This window comes from Chelonia mydas, chromosome 11 (genome assembly GCF_015237465.2).
Source record: "Chelonia mydas isolate rCheMyd1 chromosome 11, rCheMyd1.pri.v2, whole genome shotgun sequence".
Classification (NCBI taxonomy): domain Eukaryota; kingdom Metazoa; phylum Chordata; order Testudines; family Cheloniidae; genus Chelonia; species Chelonia mydas.
In genome coordinates this window covers 32,591,578-32,606,484 of record NC_051251.2, presented here as the reverse complement: position 1 = coordinate 32,606,484, position 14,907 = coordinate 32,591,578, and the positions used below count along the sequence as shown (strand labels likewise).

General features: G+C 41.3%; 1 protein-coding gene across 5 annotated transcripts in view; it reads left to right on the top strand.

Moving 5' to 3' along the window:
- Positions 1-14,907, top strand: part of LOC102946304 (lymphocyte antigen 75) — a 122,642-nt gene that overhangs the window by 39,978 nt on the left and 67,757 nt on the right. For 3 of the 5 annotated variants that reach the window (XM_037911865.2, XM_037911863.2, XM_037911861.2), the window contains exons 19-25: positions 1,085-1,149; positions 6,571-6,647; positions 7,440-7,588; positions 8,456-8,561; positions 10,654-10,814; positions 11,481-11,610; positions 14,293-14,519. In XM_037911865.2, coding sequence (XP_037767793.1) covers positions 1,085-1,149; positions 6,571-6,647; positions 7,440-7,588; positions 8,456-8,561; positions 10,654-10,814; positions 11,481-11,610; positions 14,293-14,519 — 915 coding nt within the window. The remainder of the gene's footprint in view (positions 1-1,084; positions 1,150-6,570; positions 6,648-7,439; positions 7,589-8,455; positions 8,562-10,653; positions 10,815-11,480; positions 11,611-14,292; positions 14,520-14,907) is intronic. The other 2 variants (XM_037911862.2, XM_043525170.1) reach the window with 1 other exon arrangement.

Genomic DNA, 14,907 nt, shown 5'->3' with positions numbered 1-14,907 from the left:
ATAGTATTGTACTTTCATTTCAATTAAAACCATTTTATTCTTTATTTTAAATTTTCTTCCGTGCTCTTTGCAATGCAAATATTACTTCATTGTGCTGGCACAGAGGTTCCCTTACTTGTCAAGGGGATTTTGATGGTCCAAAGAGCACTTTCTATTGGTCCACAGAGAGCTAGCTCTCACCCTTGTTTCCAGGTGAGAGAAACCGTGTAGATGGGAGGAAAAGATTAAGGGCGGATCCTCAGGCTCAATGCACTGCTTTTTTCCCCTCCTTTTCTCTGGGTGTTCTCTGGGTGTCTTAAAACCACCCTTTATTCCTCCCCCTCATCCTGCACTGAATGCTACTTGGCTGGGCCAGAAGATCCATCCCAAAATGAAGTATGTAAGGCAGTAAGATTATCTTTGTCAAAAAGGTCAAGAAACTTATCGCACTAAAGACAGCTGCAAATACATAAAATCTGTCCTTATATTACTTTTCTATCTAAGTAATTGCTGTAGTTGCCACAAAGATATTATATGATCTTGAATGGGAGAATAGATGGTACATGCTTTTATGAGGGATAGGATGCCCAAGATGTGAAGATGTCATTAATATCACTATTAAGATGTGACCTACTATGAAAAAAATTGGAGAACCCCTGTGTATTAGCACATGAGAACCCAATGTTGAAACTGACTAGCCTGATTTTATGATCCCAACTGAGTGAAATGTAAACATTCAAAATATAATAAGCAGTGGGAAAATATATTTGAATGTAGTATTGGTTTTAATAATAAAGAACTATTAGAAATAGATTTGAGATTTTAAAATATCTGACCTGATAATGCCCCCTTTATGAACTAGAATTTGAGAATTCCCAGGGCATAGTCTATAGCCAAGACCAAGAAGTTAGTGACTTGAATTTTTGAATCATTTACAAGAATATTACTTGTAAGTTCCAGTCCTGCTTCTATTAAACCATTTACGTCAAAAGGAATTTTGCCATGAGGGTGGATGAAGGCCAGTGGTCTATCTTGGGATATTACATTATACATGGTGGTAAAATCTAGTTGTTTATATTTTTTGTTTGTTTTTTTATTTTTGCAGTTGTCAGGTGCAGAACAGAAGTGGTGGCTGAAATCCATGGATCATGGAACTAACCATCATTCACCGTATGTACTCTATTTGCAGGCAACATTATTATAAACTTTTGTTGACATTTCTTGTATGGGGAAAAAATTTAGTGAAATAAGTGATTTTTTTAAATGACTATTGAATAATCCCAAGTTGTTAACAAAGCTCACTTCTGACAGGTCATCTACGAAAAGCATAAATAATTCTTTGAAAGACCTTGTTAACAAAACCACATTATCTGATAATTATGACTCTTTTTTCCTTTCTCTTGTCTTCCCCCTTTTTTTATCTACATGTGGCCTGCACTTTTCCTTGCCAGGTCAAATTTGAAGTCTGGAGCACCGACGGAGTCTTTATTTCTTTTGGTAAAGAGTTTAGGATACTGGGGATCTTGAGTATAATAAATAATCAACAGAATATATGTGTAGACTTAATACTTGAACTAAATACTTGAACTAATTCAAGCAGGAATATTGTCAGAGTGCTGTTCCCACTACAAAGGTTAGCAACATCTCTAACACCTAAATCAGTAATAATAACACTTAGCTCTTATATGAGGCTTCATATATGAGGATCCAAGAAGTCCCTAACAGCAGAACAGACGGAGGATAACTGCACAATGGAGGTGAAACTATTGTGTAATGTTACAACGACTGTGAAGGTGGATGAAGGCTGCAGCAAATAGAGGATCTCCAATCATCACGGTGCCCATGCCATTGGTTTCAAGTTCTCTTTCTGTCAAGGATAGTGTGGTGACTGTTGTGCACCAGTGTCCCCACTTTAAAAGAAGTCCCGCACAGGCATCTTCCAGTTTTTGGGAAAAAATAACATTTGCACAAGTCAAAAGTCCGGTGGCGATCGGCAAGTGGTGACGGGAACAGGACAGTGAAATCAGGAAATTCCTAGTTACAGACTGACACACAGGCGGTGGGTGTGTGATACAGTTTTCTTGCTTGCTTGAGGATTGAGGCAGGTCAAATATCTTGGCAGCTGCATTCACGACTGAGCAATCCTTTTTAGGATCCACTCTGCTCACCCCACATGGGGAGGGGGTTAGAAAAGGTACCCTAAAAATAGTCTTGCCTCTGTTTTTCCTTGCTGGATAGCTGCATCCATCAGGATCACCACCTCAGCGGTCGAAAATGTAAGAAACTCTTCAACTTGGGAATTTGGAACGTACATACCCTGATGGACAGCTCAAACAGCAACCGACCAGAGCAAAGTACAACCATTATTGTTCATTAATTGAGTTGGTTTGACATCGATATTGCTGCTTTGTCCAAAACTAGAAGAGCTGATGAAGGACAGGTGAGGGAGGAGAAAGGAGGATACACCTATTTCTGGAAGGGGAAATCTATAGATGAACCCTGATTGCCTGGAGTGGGCTTTGCTATAAAGAATAAGCTCGTAAGGTGCCTCTCTGAGGTACCTGTTGGCATCAACAGCGGTTTATGACACTCCGATTGAGGCTTGCAAAAAATCAACAGGCAACTATTTTGAGCGCCTATGCACCAACACTAGATGCCGATAAGAATGTAAAGGAAGATTTTTATTCTCAGTTGGAAACCATTTTATCAGAGACCCCTACAGAAGACAAGATCATACTTCTGGGGGATTTCAATGCATGTGTGGGACGAGACTCAGACCTGTGGAAGGGAACAATCAGGAAAGAAGGAGTTGGCAAAAGCAATTCAAATGGAATTCTGCTCCTGACCAAGTGTGCTAAACATGAACTTATTATTACGAACACACTCTTCCGACAAAAGGAAAAGTTCAAAACATCTTGGAGACATCCACAGTGAAAGCATTGGCATGTCCGTGACTACGTTATAGTTCGTGCCCGAGATCATAGTGACGTACTTCTCACAAGAGCAATGACAAGTGCTGATGACTGTTGGACTGATCATCACCTTATTCTATCCACAATGTGGAGGCTGCAAAAGAAGCAGGTCAGGCGCAAGTTGAAGATTCAAGATTTGAAGGACCCTATTAAGCGTGACCACTTCCAAGCAGTCTTAGAAGAAAAGCTCCCATCAGCGTTTCCAGAAGAAATTTAGGAACACTGGAACCATTTGAAAGCAGTAATCATCAATGCCTTCAAGGAAACCATAGGCTACCAAACCAGAAAACATCAGGACTGGTTTGATGAGAATGATGCTGAAATTGAGCAACTCATTTAATGAGAAGAGAATGGCTTTTCGTGCTTGGCAGAATGACATAAATTGTAATATAAGGAGAGAAGCCCATGCCAAGGCGAAGGCGGAAGTCCAACATAAAACCAGAGAACTCAAGAACAAATGGTGGACTGAGAAAACGCAAGAACTCCAACATCTCGCGGATATCCACAATAATGTGATTTCTTTAGTGCCACCAAGGCTGTTTATGGGCCAGTTTGCCATTGGTATGAATCCTCTTCTCTCTAAGGATGGAACCACACTTCTGAAGGACAATGAAGCCATCAATTCTCGCTGGAAAGAACATTGTGAAGATCTCCTTATCTGTTATTCTATAGTTGCAGATGAAGTCCTTGAGCAAATCCCTCAATGACCATTTGAAGATGAGCTCGGAGACCCTCCTAATTTGTATGACGTATACAATGCCACCAAGCAGATGAAGAACAACAAGGCAGCAGGTCTAGATGGGATCCCCGCTGAAATCTTTAAAGGCGGTGGACCAGAGCTAATTCGGTAGCTTTACCTGCTTATCCTTAAAATCTGGATAAAGGAGGAGATACCCAGTGAAATGAGGGATGCCCTGATTGTCACCCACTTCAAGAAAGGGGATAAAGCGATTGTGGAAATTATCGTGGTATCTCCCTCCTAGCCATTGCAGGCAAAGTTCTGGCGCAGATCCTTGCAACTTGCCTTCTGCCCGTGTCAGAAGAAATTTTACAGGAGTCACAGAGTGGTTTCCGACCATGCCGTGGAACTGTGGATATGATCTTCACAGCACGGCAGCTGCAAGAAAAGTGTCGGGAGCAAAACCAACCACTGTACATGGCTTTTATTGATTTAACTAAAGCCTTTGATTCAGTGAATCGCCATGCCCTCTGGACTGTACTCTCTAAGGTTGGATGTCCTGATAAATACATCAGTGTCCTAAAATTGCTTCATGATAACATGAAAGTAACTGTTCTGAGCAGCACTGGTCCCAAAAGTGAACCTTTCAAAGTACAAACAGGAGTAAAACAAGGCTGTATCATCTCTCCAACCATGTTTGTGGTTTTTATCACCGTCATTCTTTACCTAGTTGCTGGGAAGTTTACAGCTGGCATTGAAATCACTTACAGAATGGATGGAAAGCTGTTCAGGCTAAGCAGGCTGAAAGCCAAGAGTAAAGATCTACGCAACATCTATTGTGGAACTTCAGTATGCTGATGACAACGCAATCTGTGCCCACTCTGAGAAAGATCTTCAAACTTTCTTGAATGTGTTTGTCAGTGCTTATGCATGTCTTGGTCTCACTCTTAATAGCAAGAAGACTAAAGTGCTCTATCAGCCCTGTCCAAATGAGGTATTACATGCCCCAGCTGTCAAAATCAATGGAGTGGCACTGGAGAATGTCGATCATTTCCTCTACCTTGGTATTTTCCACTGAATGCATCCAGTGAAGTGAGCTGTAGCTCATGAAAGCTTATGCTCAAATAAATTTGTTAGTCTCTGAGGTGCCACAAGTCCTCCTTTTCTTTCTACCTTGGAAGTCATCTTTCATCCAAGGCAGATATTGATGCAGAAATTCAACATCGCCGGAGCTGTGCCAGTGTAGCTTTCCCTTGTTTAGGGCACAGGGTTTTTGATGATCACAACATTCAAACAGACACCAAGCTCCTTGTTTATCAAGCCATTATTCTCCCAACACTATTGTATGGGTCCGAAACTTGGACAACTTATAGAGGCTTCACATCTTCAAAGTGCTTTGCAGACATTGTCCCCAAAGACTTCTGCACAGGCATAAGTCTTTGAATGGCCATGGACTTAATATGTTAGTGGTATCATTAGAAGCCCTGAATGCTTGAACCCTGGTTCTAACAGTTAACACTTTCCGGTTCCTATTTCAAATGTTTTTATTTGTGATTTTTAAGCCTGCCCATGTAGCCCATTAATGACTTGAGTGCTGAAACAGGTTTGGAGGTTTTTACATTATTTTATTATCTTCCATTTGAGAAAACAACAAAACCAAAAACATTCATCTTGTAAGGTAAAAACCAGGAACAAAATATTTATGTATAGAGCATATGAAATTGGATAAGTCATCCTCTGTCCTCGTCTCTGCTTTCTGCCATGGCCAGCCACAGGAAGATAACCCTAGGTTAGGGGATCCTTTGATGTTGTAAAACCAGGATAAGGCTCTTACACCACCACTCCTCCCTGTGGCTGGCTTGAGAGTTCCCCGGGCTTCTTTGTGCCCTTGGGATCACTGGTCCTTGGTGCCATTGGCAGGCAGCGTAATTTAGAGCAGCCTTCAGGCTGCTTCTAGTTTATGGCATAGTCTGGCACAGGCTTGATCCAGGATCGGGGAAATGCAGAGATGTCTTACAGCAACCTTTTTACAGTTCTCCTGAGTTGCATTGTGTGCTCATCAGCTGCAGCTAAAGAACAGGGCTTTCCTGTCCAAGAAAATCTTAGGATGTGTAAGTAGCAAAATGCTACATTTAAAAAAGAATACTTTTAGAACAGAAGAATGTAGAATCTATAGTTTGTTATCCTCACAGTGCATGATAATGTAGGAGGGGTTGCAGTAGGGACAGACAGTTAGACAGGTTTCAGAGTAACAGCCGTGTTAGTCTGTATTCGCAAAAAGAAAAGGAGTACTTGTGGCACCTTACAGACTAACCAATTTATTTGAGCATAAGCTTTCGTGAGCTACAGCTCACTTCATCGGATGCATACAGTGGAAAATACAGAAGATGTTTTTATACACACAAACCATGAAAAAATGGGTGTTTATCACTACAAAAGGTTTTCTCTCCCCCCACCCCATTCTCTTGCCGGTAATAGCTTATCTAAAGTGATCACTCTCCTTACAATGTGTATGATAATCAAGGTGGGCCATTTCCAGCACAAATCCAGGTTTTCTCCCCCACCCCCCCAACAAACCCGCTCTCCTGTTGGCAACAGCTTATCTAAAGAAACAGTTAGACAGTTCCTTAGTGTACAGCCTGAGTAGGCAGGCAAAGCTCCTGTTGTTTACCTTCTCTGCAGGGTTCATTTGGTCAGTAGATCCATGACTACACTAATCGCTACAGATCTGCTGACCCTACCGCCCACTTTCCCCTACACTAGCCCTCTCCCTAAACCTCCTGCACATTAGGGCACAGGCAACCCCTTTATAAGTGTAAGCCCTTGCCATTTTCTCTCTCCCAAGCAGCAGAGGCACACTAGTTCTGCTGCCATGCCCAGGATTTTCCCCTAAAAGAGCATCTTTTTGTCAGGGATTGACTCTGAAATGTTTGTATCTAGTTTACAGTTATTTCCACGTTTCCATGATCGATTCTGGAGGGATTGTTGGTATATTTCTTCGAGGACCTGGTATAGAGGTAAGGTTATTCCTTTATTATAAAAAATATTAGCTCTGTCCAGAATGCAATATTGAATACAAGATCCAGAAGCAAATTACTTTTTCATCATGATCTAGATTGTTTTGGGGCATTCCATTTCTTCCAAATGGCTGAATCTGGGGTCAGCATGTCTTGAGGACATGAGGCAGGCCTGAGACAAATGGGGGTTACAAAATTGCCATGCCATGCACTTCTGATGTGAATCTGACTAATGGTTGGACAGAAACAGGTGAATAAAATAACTGATGTGCTGATTAAACAGTATTTGAAATTTTAATTTTTTTATTCTCAGCTTCACCCTATACCTGGAACAGCTTATGAACCCTTGTCAACCAATAGTCCTCCCTCTCCATCTTTCTATCCACCCTAATGCTCATTTCTTCCACAAATCCTTTATATGCTGGTCTCCTTACCAATGTTAGCCTGTTTTGGTCTCTGTTAGATGGTAAATTCTCCTCAACAGGGACCTTGTCCACTTATTTTTGAAGTTATGGTATTATGGGCCTGACCCAATGCCCATTGAAGTCAAGCATTACATCAAGCCCTGTGGGACAGATTCTGATACCCACACTTACAGTGAACAGGACTTTATTCCACACTTCTCCACTGAAGTCAGTGATACCACTTGTAGAGTAAGGTGCTACTTAAAGTGAGTAAGGTTATCAAATCTGGTCCTTTATTATCAATACGATATTTTCTCATACAATCATTTAATTTTTTATGCTTTGTTCTACTGTCATTTTAAAATACTTTACTTTGCATAATTTGCATTATTTCCTACAGACTATTCAATAAACTGCAATCTGAAACTGCCCTTCATATGTGAAAAATCTAATGCATCCTTATTGGAGAAACATGAGCCAGAATATCACCCCCCTAAAGGAGGATGCCCTAAAGAATGGATTCTGTTTCAGAACAAGGTAAAAGGGGAATATAGGACAATCATCATTAGCTGCATTATGTCAACCTAACTTTGTAGCATAGACCAAGCCTCACTTTCAGTCCAGAGTGTTTAAACCAGATCCCTCCTTTGCAGAGGACTCGGTAGCCCTCAGCCCCAACCCCTCTTCTTCTTTCAGGTGTCCCAAGCTCTCCTTCTCAATGTTTGCATCAATTCTATCAAGTTCCTTCTCCTGGGCTCATGGGTACAAAAGCCCTTGTTCTTGGGATCTGCATTAATTCAGGATAGCTGATGCCTTAAAACCAGGTTCTTTCCTAGCTGCCTCCCCCACTTTGTAGTTCAGCTCTTTTTCTCCCTGGGCTGAGAGAGATTAGCAGATGGCAATCCTTGCCCTCTTGTGAAAGAGGAGGCAGCTATATGCTGTTCTCCTTCTCCAGGCTCTTCCCACTTAGCTGGGAGAGAGGGGAGCCTTGTCCCACCCTGCACCACAAGGCCTCTGGGCCTTTAAAGAAACAGTAGCCTTGGTTTCCTCCAAGCATTAACTATGTCTCTGGGACCATCTTCCTCTCTCCCAACACCTGTCTCTGCCCTTCTGTAGGCCTTCATCTGCTCCAAAAGTCCTAGGAATCTTAAAGGAAAACAGGGTTGACTGACCCTACTATCCTTAAAGGGACAGTCACCCTGTTATAGGCACCTTGCTGAATCAGAGCCTGAATGCATTTATCTATAATTGCATTTCTAATACTTTCTCACACAAAACAAGATAAGTGAGGTGTGAGGGTTTTAGGGTCATTGATTTATGAATTACAACTAAGATACAATAAATCTTAAAGAGAAACTGAACTCCTGCTACATTGCATAAGCTTTTACCATTTTTATTTTGCAGTGTTTTCTAAAGCTAGAACACAGATTTTTAAAATTTAAAGATGCCAATGAAGTATGTGAAACTTTTGGAGGCACTCTTCCATCAATCTCAAGCCAAGCTGAACAAGGTATGATGGTAAATTCAAGGCTCTTTATACTATGTAGCACTTTAGACCAAAATAATATGTCAAGCACCTTCCCCAGTCTATGCAGCAGAACTGCACAGAATCGTGCAGCAGACTAGGAATTATGTGGCAGTGTTATCTGATTGTAAAATCATTCAATTACTTTGAGTCTTACTGAAATAATTCTAAAAATTCACAATAAAATAAATACCTATAACAAATGCCTTTAATTATTTGCCCTGTGTCAGAGGAATTCTGTCTGCCACAGAATGGGAAATGCACACACAATGGGCAAACCATGGATAAAGGAAAAGAACCAGTTCAAAGACCAGTTTCTTTTCCTACCCTTGCATATGAAAGGAATTGGAAATTGTAAAGACTACCAGAGATTTATGACGAGTGGAGGGGCTGTGTCTGAAGCAGTTCCCAAACTTTACTTCATATGTTAAAACCTCATTGAGATGAATGCAGTGAAGAGAAGACATTTGCTGCAAATGGCTGTCTACAGATGTGTCTGACTACCTATCTGTTGAGAGAGACATCTGTTAATACATTTGTATTTGTGTAGTGGGCGGGTAGTTGCCTACAGATATGTCTGAAGAAGTAGCTCACAACAGAGCTCCGTATTATATGTAGCATTATTTTTATAGGTAAGTGACCTCCAGCCAACTCAATTCAGTGCAGTGGAATATAGAAAGTAGACCAGGCAGATCACTTCAGTAGTTAACAGTGCGCAGTGGAAGAGCAGTTCTCTGCTCTGTCTCAGCATTGGGTATTGGGATGGACCCACACTGGAACTCAAGTGACTGAGACTGGAGCAATTCAGAACTCTTTTAGCCCTAGAAAAGCCTATTCTGCTTCAAACATTTCTTAACATGATTGTGTAAATGGAAGTTCATTTCAATTGATTGATATTTAGCATAATAAATTAGTCCTGATGACAGATTTCTGCCAGGCAAGTTAGTGCAATGGCAAAGCTGTGTTGGAGAAAGACAGCTCTGCCACAATTTAGGTAACCACCTCTCCCTGCCAGCCTTCCCTCCCTCCCTCATGTACTGTGGCCCTTTCTGTAGCTGGCTATCAGATAGTGACAAATCCTGAGAGGTTTTAACCTTTAATGAGTTTGTCTAGTTTAGGAAAAGAGTTTGGGACTAGCCTGGAGCTAGCTAACGTATAGCAGGTAGCTAACTCCAAGCTAGTCTCAATCTCTTTCCTAACATATAGCAGGTAGATTGTTCTAAATGTCTTAACTAACATTCAGTGCTTAATTTGTAATGAAGGAGGTGCTGGGGCTCAAGCAATTAGGTGCTGGGGCTCAAGCAATTATTTTACATTCATAACTGACGTGGCAAGCCCAGAGGTGCCGGGGCTCTGAACTGCCAAACCTAGAGGTGCTGGGGCTCAGCCCTGGCAAGCCCTGCCACACATTAAGCACTGGTAACCTCACCCAATGGTGGGCGTTGCCACAGAGAACAAAGAGTGGCTGGTTTGGGATTCCTGAGTAGAGCCTTTCTCAGTTGGAACTGATCCTCTCCCTCTATCCTGACTTTCTCTGTTTCTTGGTTGAGTAAGTCAGACACATATTCAGTAAGTGGTTCTGTTTTAGAGGCATGCCAAGTCAGAGAGCGAGGTGTGTGGGAAGCAAGTGAGACTTTGAGGGCATGGAGCCCACTTTTGATGCTTCTGTGGGGAGTCAATAGAAGGTCTTACAGAACAGTAGGGAGGCACCGTCTGAAATTTGGGTGGAGACGCAAGGAGATAGGGTTGATGTCAGGGAGGGAGAGGAGGAGAGAGACAGAAACAAGTTAAACTCATCTCCTGGCCCTCAGTTAGACCTTAGCCTGTTAGAATGCTAATCCTTTCAAATGACTTTTTAAAATAATGTCATTGTTGGATATGGAAAGGATGGAATGATAAAATTGCAAAACACTTAATACTCTATTAAAATGGCTTATTGCACTTTCAAGGACTACGTTGGGAAATGAAGTAATGTAGATGGGGGTTGTACTATCTTATTTTATGCAAGCTGCTTTTCAAATGTTTACTGTGGTTGTCTAAATCATAGTATGTAAATATTTATTTTTCTACCCAACAGATTTTTTAACATCCTTGCTTCCTGGTTTGGAAGAAAACATTTGGATTGGTTTGAAGTTTTTTTTCAGCACAAGGGAAAACAAATGGGTAGATGGCAGTAGACTGCTATACAGTAACTTTCACCCATTGCTGAAAGGAACGCTAAGAAAGATTCCACTTGATGTAAGTTATTTATTTGAATATACAAATCCGGGTGATGTTTTGTCCTATAAAAAGTATAGAATGTTGGTGCTTTGGTAACTGTATCAAAATAACAAAAGAGAAAAAAGATGTAAAGGACCCAAACCAAGAAATTGTATTCTTAATTGGCAGACATGGTGACCAGTAATGACTGAGCTCTTCGTATCGTTATTCGGATGAGATGTTTTGAACACTAATTAATTATTAAGATGGAAAGGGATGTAAAAATTGAAATCTCTTTAGTCTCTGCATATCCAATATGTAGCTGAGGTGCCACATTCCATAAAAATGTAGGCAGCAGAGGGATGTTACTATATAGTGTTTGGTTCAGTTATGTGCAGAATACATCCATAAACCATTATACATCATTGTTTTCCTGGCTGCGCTGTTCATGGAGCAGCATAAGAAACATAATGGAATGCCATTGATTAACAAGAATTTTTAAAGAGTATAGTGGGTCCAGGTAATTTTTTTCACAAACAAACAATCCAGCAACTAGGTAACATTGCAAAATAAACTAGCTGTGTGTTGTTCTACTGCTCTGCACATACTAAGAGAAATATATTCTCCTAACTTGACCTTCATTCGCGCTCTTCACACAAGAATGCTTGTATCATATATGAACTTGATGAGTTTTCTGATTTTCAGATGTTTGATGAGGAGATAAACAACCAGTGTGGTGTAATGCTCAACAACCCCAAATCTTCATATGTTGGAACATGGAATTTCTTGCCTTGTGCTGAGAAGCATTTTTTGGGTATCTGCCAGAAGCCAGCAGGTAAGGCTGACTGTGTGCCTAATATCCACCTGCCAAGAAGCCCCTTCATGCATGGATATCACCCCTCCTGAGGCACAATCTCCCTCTATACAGCACCTCAAGAAGGGTGTTCCATGGTGGCAGGATCCTTCTGGGGACTGAGCAGGTCCATACTGGATAGGGGCATCCAGTGGTGGGGCCATGAGGACAAATCTCATCCCTCTTACCAGCCCTTAAAAATTTCCCATACCTACATTTTCCACGACACCATCCACAGCATGAAACCCCCTTTAAGAGGTGTTTGGGGAAAGCCCTGGGCAGTGGAGGCCTTGATAGTGAAGTTCTTGTGGAGTCATGCTTCCAGAGAGTGAAGGGGGGGCCCCAGGGTCCAGTAGTTGGCATGGAGTACAATGCCTCCAAGTAAAAGGCCCTGACCTTCTTTGTATACTTCAGGGATCTACAGGGCTTGGTGATGAACTTTGTTTCATTCAGTGAGGAAGGGGGCAACTGACTCCTCTCCCCCAGAACAACGTGGGCGAAACTGTGTGAGGAGTACCATGCAGAGTTTTAATCCCACTTAACCATCTCCTGTGAGTTTTAACACTGAAGGGATGATATGAGGCCTCATCTATACTTGGAATTAGCCTTGATTTCAGCCATTTGTTTAGCTACCTTAGAGCAAACGCCAGGTGTAGACAACGAGAGCCACAATTTGCATTGGTGCAACTTATCCTGGCTTCAAGCAGAGGTCAGCTCCACTGATACAATGTGTGGCTTTCCTGTTTATACTCGGGACTGGGGAGGAGTCGCTGCTCCAGTGCAGCTATATTGGTGGCTGCCCACTGACTACTCAAATCAGGGCAATTACCCAACCTGAACAAAGCCTTAGTTACTGCTTAACTGCCAAGGGCTTAATATGCGGTACACCCATTTTTGGGGTATGTTCTGCTATGTATAAATTATCCTTTTAAATAACTATTTATTAATTCAAAGGAGGGAAGGATAGTGATTCAGGATGAAAAATGTGAAGGGGATTTTTTTAAATTAATTATTAAAAAAAGAAAATTAAGATGAACTGCAAAGGCTCTGAACATTAAAAATGCTTGTAAGACTCCAATAAAAGAGTGCAGCTGCTATTGATAAATACATTTCCCTCCAGAAAAGGAAACATGACATTCAGGGAAAGTTCAGTCATTGCTGCAGTATGGTCCCTATTATTCTTGGATTGCTAGCCTCTAAACCCCCAGGCATGCAGGGAAGGAGCGCTCAGTATGCTCTTGCAGAAACTGCAATTGTGCCTGGCCACAGCTGAGGATGCTGCATCAGGGGAGATGTTTTCCACTCTGCCATGGCATCCTTGGCCAAGTACAGTCTGGCCCTATGGTTTTCATGTCACTTGTGTCACAGAAGCAAGGGAGTCAGCAGCTCAGATGCCTTGGCATCTCAGGCACTTAATGATTATCTCAAAATGTTGTGATAATTATGCTTGTAAACATCAGCAATATTCTTTTTTCATCTTTGGGAAATGTACATTTTCCCCCTAACTCTTTACCATTAACCTTTAAGTGTGTGAAGTCTCTGTTGGTCTCACAGTTCTCTTTTGAAGCTGTTTACTACATAGAAGCACTTGGCAGTAGTCATGAAGTAGTTCAAACATTCTGTTTCTTTCATGTCACCTCTCTAATCCACTGACAGCTGCAAATTGTGCATAAACATAAAATTAATATTATGGCTCTGCCTTTTGGGAATTGGTCTGTCAGCCTATTCATCAGTCACTTGTTTGCTCTTATTTATACAGAGTAATTTTTTCCCTTGACAAGGCTTTGTATTCCTGAGACACCTCTATGTTAGATGCCAATGCACATTTTACAAAATTGTAGGGCCAAATGTAGCTCTGGTGTCAGCCCATAAACTTCTTGGAATTATTAGATCCACATGCTCTAATTCCCCATCCATGTGAAGTTTGCATTTTTTGTTATTTGCATGCATCACTTAGTCGGATGCAATTAGTGCAGCTCATTGTGATAATATTGGATAATTAGAACCCAAACGGTAAATTTCACCACTTCCAGCACAATACATAAGTCAGGTGGCTTTGTGCAAGAAACTGAGCACATGCTATGGAGGCAAACTCTATTACCTCTCTGCCTGCTCGTGCAATGTACTGGCTGGAAGAGCTGCCTGTACCAGTATTTACATAAGAATGAATCCGATGGCTCTTTACTTGACTCATCCCTCTCTCCGTCAGACTGTTCAGAGATGCATGGCCCCTGTTGATTGTCACAACATCTGTGCGCAGGTCTGTAGAAGAATACTACAGTTTCAAATTAATTTCACCCAAAGAGTATAGGTGTTTTTTCCCTAATAACTTGAACTCTTCTGAGTTAAATTGAATGAATATGGAAAGCCACAAAGCCGAGTAGTTCTGTTACTGCCTTTCTACCAAGCTTTTATACAGGGACTTACACATTTACATTTAAAAAGAGCTTTACATTTTTCAACAGATACACTCTCTATCCATTCTGATGTAGTAAAATGGTAGTCTACAACAGTCTATGAATCTTTTTTTAATTTTATTTTTGATGGTTATTCCCAAAAGAAATTTGAATGGGTTTTGCTGCTGCTGTTACAAAAGAAATTGAGAACTAAAATGTTTTGCAGTGTTTATCCCTCTTAATGCTTCTATTTCTTGATTATTTACAGGGGCTGCTGACAACCAGACACAGCAAGTCCCTAATGAAACACTGACCTATCAAAATGTCCATTACACAGTAATTCTGGAGAATTTGTCCTGGTATGATGCACTGCGGGAGTGCAAACAGAAAAACATGCAGCTCGTTAGCATCACAGATCAGTACCAACAGGCTTTTCTTACTGTGCAGGCTGCCATTCACAATTACCCACTGTGGATTGGACTCTTCAGCAAAGATGTAAGTTTTATCTCTTCCCCATCCCTCCTAAGAACCATTTTTTAGGGTAGGGTGGAATGGTAAAGGAATGACTGGGGAAACAATAAAACTGAAAATTACTGGGTTATTTTTAAATAGATGTTTGCAGGGGCATCTATTTTCAGTTGCAGAGAACCATCTTGAGGCTAGATGTCTAGTGGGAGGTTAACCAGTCCTGGTGCTCAGGGTTATATACTAGATTTTCAGTTCTCTGAGGTGCACATTCAAGTGTGGAACTCCGATTGATGGACCGATTGAGAGGACACTATGTCCCTCAGGTTTTAAGATGGAGAAAAATGTTTTATAGTAGCAGCAAACTATATCATTGCATCATCTTTGCCACTCTGTTGTCAGTGGTTCTGTAACTGCC